Genomic DNA, 5,175 nt, shown 5'->3' with positions numbered 1-5,175 from the left:
TTCTCTTGCTCTTGCAGAGACTTTCTACAACTCTGTAATTTCTCCATGTATGTGGAACCGATTGTATCTGTGAAGGGTTCCTTAGACCACTGTGTGACTATGTTTTGTGTCTCTGAGACGTGTAGCTCTCCCCACCCCCTGATCCTCCTGCATATCTTGGCCTGTAGCATTACCGTTTGTTACATATCCGGCCAGTAATGATGGGATTTGGAGAGAATTCGAACGCTCCCGGAGGCAATCTAACTCTGCAGGTCATTTCCTCAAGTTATATTCTGCGCACCTGTGCCTGTCCTAAAGTGTGTGTGAGTGTGAGAGCGACAAGATCGGTGAAATGTGATTAAACAGTACCCTCTTGTGGCCTTAACAGTCCATTGCTGTCTCTTTTTTGTGATAATCCTACAATGGATACAATAACCCTCAGCTGAGTGCTAGCATTATCAATGAGCTTACTGTATCTCAATTGCACAGCAACAATCACCTATTGCCTCAGACAGAGACACAGGAAAAATGTTGTGAAGTTGTGAAATCAGAGTATGAGCATCAATATGTATGGTGAGATGTGAATCCATCTTATATGCAGGACAATAGTCAATGGTAGATGACTTAGAAGAAAGGCCATTCTTCACTGCAGAGTACAAACTAGCTGCCTACGACTCAGATGAAAAGAGAATGTTCCTACCTGGACAGAAAAGATCATATGTTGAAAAGAGTGAATGTCTGTTCAGTTTGCTGCTCCCACAAGTGACCTTTAATTCAGACCAATGTCAAAGGTCATATGTTGGATCAGCAGACTGTGAACTATGAACAGATATGAACGTTTACTCAGCACCATATTTACCAATAAAGGAACATTGGGTTATAATGATCTCTCTGGGTTGAACTTGCCCTAAGGCACAGATCTAGGATCAGTTTATCCCGAACCTTAACAACTAGGGGGTAAACCACAAAGCTGACATTAGATCAGTGTCCAGGGCCCTTTCTGATCTCCAAAGTGACAGTCAGAGCACCACTCACCTGACACAAGCATGGCAAAGCAGTTCAGAGAATACTTTTATTATAGAAAAATAGTTTTATGTAAAAAGAAATAAGTTAGAGTCCGATCAGCAGCTCTTCTTGGTCTGTATCCTCTCCTTCACCCCTCCCCATCCCAAAACACACACCCCTTTGCCCCGACTGTTCTTCACCCACCACAGTGTTCAAAACATTTTTAACAAAACAAACAAATATCATCCTTTGTCTATTATTCTGTTCAACGGTCCATTCAGATCTAACGGTTGGTTAACAGTTAGTTAGATTTACATTCTGTGTGTCTGTCCTTTAGATATTAAGGTCCAGTCCAGAACCAACCCCACAGGTGTTGAGCTGAAAATTGGATAGATGTAACATAGCAAAACTGTTCCTTTATAGCCTACCAGAGGGCAGAGTGGAGCTGCCATATTGCTTATTTCTATAAAATAATGTCAGATATACATGAAGTATGTAGAGGGTAGGGGCTAGGAGGTAGGGGTAAGGGGCTAGGGGAAGTGGGGGTAAGGGCTAGGGCAGCGTTTCCCAAACTCAGTCCTCGGGACCTCAAGGGGTGCACGATTTGGTTTTTGCCCTAACACTACAAAGCTGATTCAAATGATCAAAACTTGATGATTAGCTGATTATTTGAATCAGCTGTGTAGTGTTAGGGCAAAAACCAAAATGTGCACCCCTTGAGGTCCCGAGGACCAAGTTTGGGAAACCCTGGGCTAGGGGCAAGGTTAAGTTTCTAGAGGGTAGGGGCTAGGTGAAATTGCCTAGGGAGTAGGGGCTAGAAGTGCCTATAACTTATAGGGGGCCATATCTAAGGGTTGTTTCTGGACGAGACTATGGAAAGCATCTACTTCCCATAGAACATCTCCAGTAGGACATCCTCCATGTTGACAGCTCCGATGACGGGCTTGAAGAAGAGCTGTGCAACCACGGCGGGGCTGATGGCCCTAAGCATGGACAGGGTGATGAGCAGTTTGGCGAAGCGTGTGGTGTCGTCCCGGTGGATCAGCTTCACGTGCTCGTTGAGCGCCTGGTGAGCCTCGCGCCGCAGTGACTGGATGTAGTGGAGGTAGCGCAAACCTGGGAGATCTGGGGGAGGGGGAGGGGGGGGGGCAGAAAAACATAATCATCGTTTATAGAAACTTTGGGTTGTTGAAAGAGCCCAGGTCAATATGGTAAACAGGTAGTTTGTCAACAGCTTACTTACCAAATACCTCACAAGGCCCTTTGGCAAGGTTTCTGAAGTCTCCAGATATGGAAGGATATATATCTCCTAAAGCAATCATTCCATAAGCTCTAGGCCTACATACTTCATTTGCAGTAGATGCAGGAATTAGTTGCCTAATAATGGTGATTATGTCTATTGGTATACCAGATTTTTGTAAATTTAGTTTCCTATGTAGCAATTGGCCATTAAGCACGAAATTATTCAGGGTCTTCCTGAATAATCAGTGCTGTTTGTTTCTTGTGAAACTGCTTTGCAATTTTTTTTAAACGAGAGACAGTGCTAAATTATTAAATCGGAGATATTTACACGCGCTCCAGTACGGACACAATGAGACAATGAATGTTTAGTGAGAATATTAGGCTCGTTTAGAAGCATCCTGCCCACCTGAGTTGAATAGCACTGCTCCTTTGATGTAGGCATACTCCTTGGTACTGATGTCCAAACCCCAACACTTCTTCAGGAACGCTTTGATGCCCTGGATATCCGCGAGAGAGACCCCAGAAGTGTCCGTGCTCTGCTCCAGCAGCGGTTCACCCTGTCTGTCCGTTAAGCCGCTCTGGCTGCCAGAGCCACCGGTCAGGATCCGTTGCAACATGCTGGGCTCTGCAGTCTCAGTGGTCTCGAAGTCTACCCGGTCCTGCGCGAAGCCCAGCACGAGCAGCGGAGCCCAGCAGTTCCGAACGAGCAGCAGTTGGTCATCCTCCGGCAGCTCGCGGAAACACGGCACGTTCTTCACGAACCGCAGAGTCTTCACGAGGACCGCAGATGCGGCTTTGCAGGTAACCTGCGGGGACCGGAGAGACCCCCTTCGCCGTGAGGTGCCGCAGGAGCATGCCTGTTGTTGCCTTAGCTCAAGCCGCGACGAAGAGGAAGAAGAGGAGGAACAGGAGGAGACCCTGTGCCAGCGATGCTGTTGGTGTTGTTGTGGTTTTGTTATTGTTTGTTGTTCCTCGGTGGTCGTGAGTCTGTCGTTCTTCAGTATATGGTACAGGATGCTGTTATTATTGTTTTGCCCCCCGGCGCCCGGACAGTGGCAGCCCTCGCGAGTGGCCATGGCACGTGGCGCGCGCTACATCGGGTGCTACTCGGTGTGTCTGTCAGGCGCTTTGAAGAGTTGGAGGTCAGAGCTAGATAGAGAGGGATATGTTTTCTTGGCCCCTGATACCCCCGCGCAAACGGCAGCACATTTATATTAGCTCCCGGCTGACCTCCAGCTTTGAGAACTTGTTTAAACTTGTACATATTCCTCCTCTGAGACGCCTCCCACCAGGGGCGGATTGGTCATCTAGCAATACTGGCAAATGCCAGTTGGGCTGAACATTTGTTCAGTATCGTGGGCTGGTCGAAATGAGACACACAAAAATAATTTTGAATAAAAAAATAATGCAAAAGGGCCCATGGGCCTGTTAAGATACATTTTTTTTAAACACACTATTTCTCTAATATACAGTGGGCAACGGCCAAATCTAATTTTATTGGTCACATATACATGGTTAACAGATGTTAATGCAAGTGTAGCGAAATGCTTGTGCTTCTAGTTCTGACAATGCAGTGATATCTAACAAGTAATCTAACAACTCCCTTATACACAAACATAAAGGGATGAATAAGAGTATGTACATATAAATATATGGATGAGCGATGGCCGTGCGGCACAGGCAAGATGCAGTAGATGGTATAGAATACAGTATTTACATATGAGATGAGTAATGTAGGATATGTAAAGATTATTAAAGTGGTGTTATTTAAAGTGACTAGTGATACCTTCATTAATCCATTTATTAAAGTGGCCAGAGATTTGAGTCTGTATGTTGGCAGCAGCCTCTCTATGTTAGTGATGGCTGTTTAACAGTCTGATGGCCTTGAGATAGAAGCTGTTTTTCAGTCTCTCGGACCAAGATTTGATGCACCTGTACTGACCTCGCCTTCTGGATGGAAGCGGGGTGAACAGGCAGTGGCTCGGGTGGTTGTTGTCCTTGATGATCTTTTTGCCATTCTTGTGATATTCGGTGCTATAGGTGTCCTGGAGGGCAGGTAGGTCCAGTTAGGCCCAGTTTTCTGAAAGGCTGTGCTGAGTCCCCGAAAAATCATATTCAAAGTCAAACACTGCATCAGTAAAGAGACCTGCTACCACTCTGTCATCAGTTAGGGCTCCCGAGTGGGGCAGCGGTCTAAGGCACTGCATTTCAGTGCTACAGGCGTCACTACAGACCCTGGTTTGATCCCGGGCTATATCACAACCAGGTGTGATCGGGAGTCCCATAGGGTAGCGCACAATTGGCTCAGCGTCGTTAGGGGAGGTTTTGGCAGGGGTAGGCTGTCATTGTAAAATAAGAATTTGTTCTTAACTGACTTGCCTAGTTAAATATGGGTTAAATAAAAAATGAAAGACAGCCAAGATCATGGATCGTAAAAGAAGAAAAGGGGTGCCTATTAACGTAGAATGAGCACATTCTACATTGTCGCTTACTCAAAACGTCCTATTTTTGAGGTGGCTAAAACCAAAATTTGGTCAAAGACTAAAGCGTATTATCCTCATGATTCCTGTAATTCATTTTTCTGCCTTGCCCCTGTGCTTGTTTAGCTGTGGTGAGCGAGCCACTCTCCTCTCCCTCTTGTGCGCCAGAGAAAAATCTGTTCTGATAGGTCTCATGAGTAGTAGCCTACAACTGCTAAGTATTTTTAGGACATTACATTTACTGTTTCCACTTCCTCAGGTGTTGAACCCCAAATGAATTAGCCTATGGTAATTGTTAGTGCACATAAGGATGTACAGTACCAGTCAAATGTTTGGACACACTATGAAATATGTTTTAAGATGATTACTGACCAAATTGTTATTATTTTTTACCATTATTTAACTAGGCAAGTCAGTTAAGAACAAATTCTTATTTTCAATAACGACAGATTTTTACCTTGTCAGCTCA

General features: G+C 45.2%; 1 protein-coding gene across 1 annotated transcript; it reads right to left on the bottom strand.

Moving 5' to 3' along the window:
- Window positions 1–1,031: 1,031 nt before the first annotated feature.
- LOC112225383 (nuclear receptor subfamily 0 group B member 1) lies at window positions 1,032–3,496 on the bottom strand. The gene is made up of 2 exons (XM_024389314.2): window positions 2,633–3,496; window positions 1,032–2,109 (listed from the first exon to the last, which is right to left on the bottom strand). Exons 1-2 carry the CDS (start codon window positions 3,300–3,302, stop codon window positions 1,868–1,870), a joined length of 912 nt encoding a protein of 303 aa, XP_024245082.1. The 5' UTR covers window positions 3,303–3,496; the 3' UTR covers window positions 1,032–1,867.
- Window positions 3,497–5,175: the final 1,679 nt, after the last annotated feature.

The sequence above is a fragment of the Oncorhynchus tshawytscha genome, linkage group LG26, assembly GCF_018296145.1.
Source record: "Oncorhynchus tshawytscha isolate Ot180627B linkage group LG26, Otsh_v2.0, whole genome shotgun sequence".
NCBI classification, from domain to species: domain Eukaryota; kingdom Metazoa; phylum Chordata; class Actinopteri; order Salmoniformes; family Salmonidae; genus Oncorhynchus; species Oncorhynchus tshawytscha.
Note: the sequence above shows the minus strand (reverse complement) of the source record. Positions and strands in the feature narration are given on the sequence as shown.

Coding starts and splice junctions, on each gene's coding strand:
- LOC112225383 (XM_024389314.2), bottom strand. CDS start 3,302: ATGGCCACTCGCGAGGGCTGCCACTGTCCGGGCGCCGGGGGGCAAAAC. Junction 2,110..2,632: donor AGCAGTGCTATTCAACTCAG/GTGGGCAGGATG, acceptor CCCCTCCCCCAG/ATCTCCCAGGTTTGCGCTAC.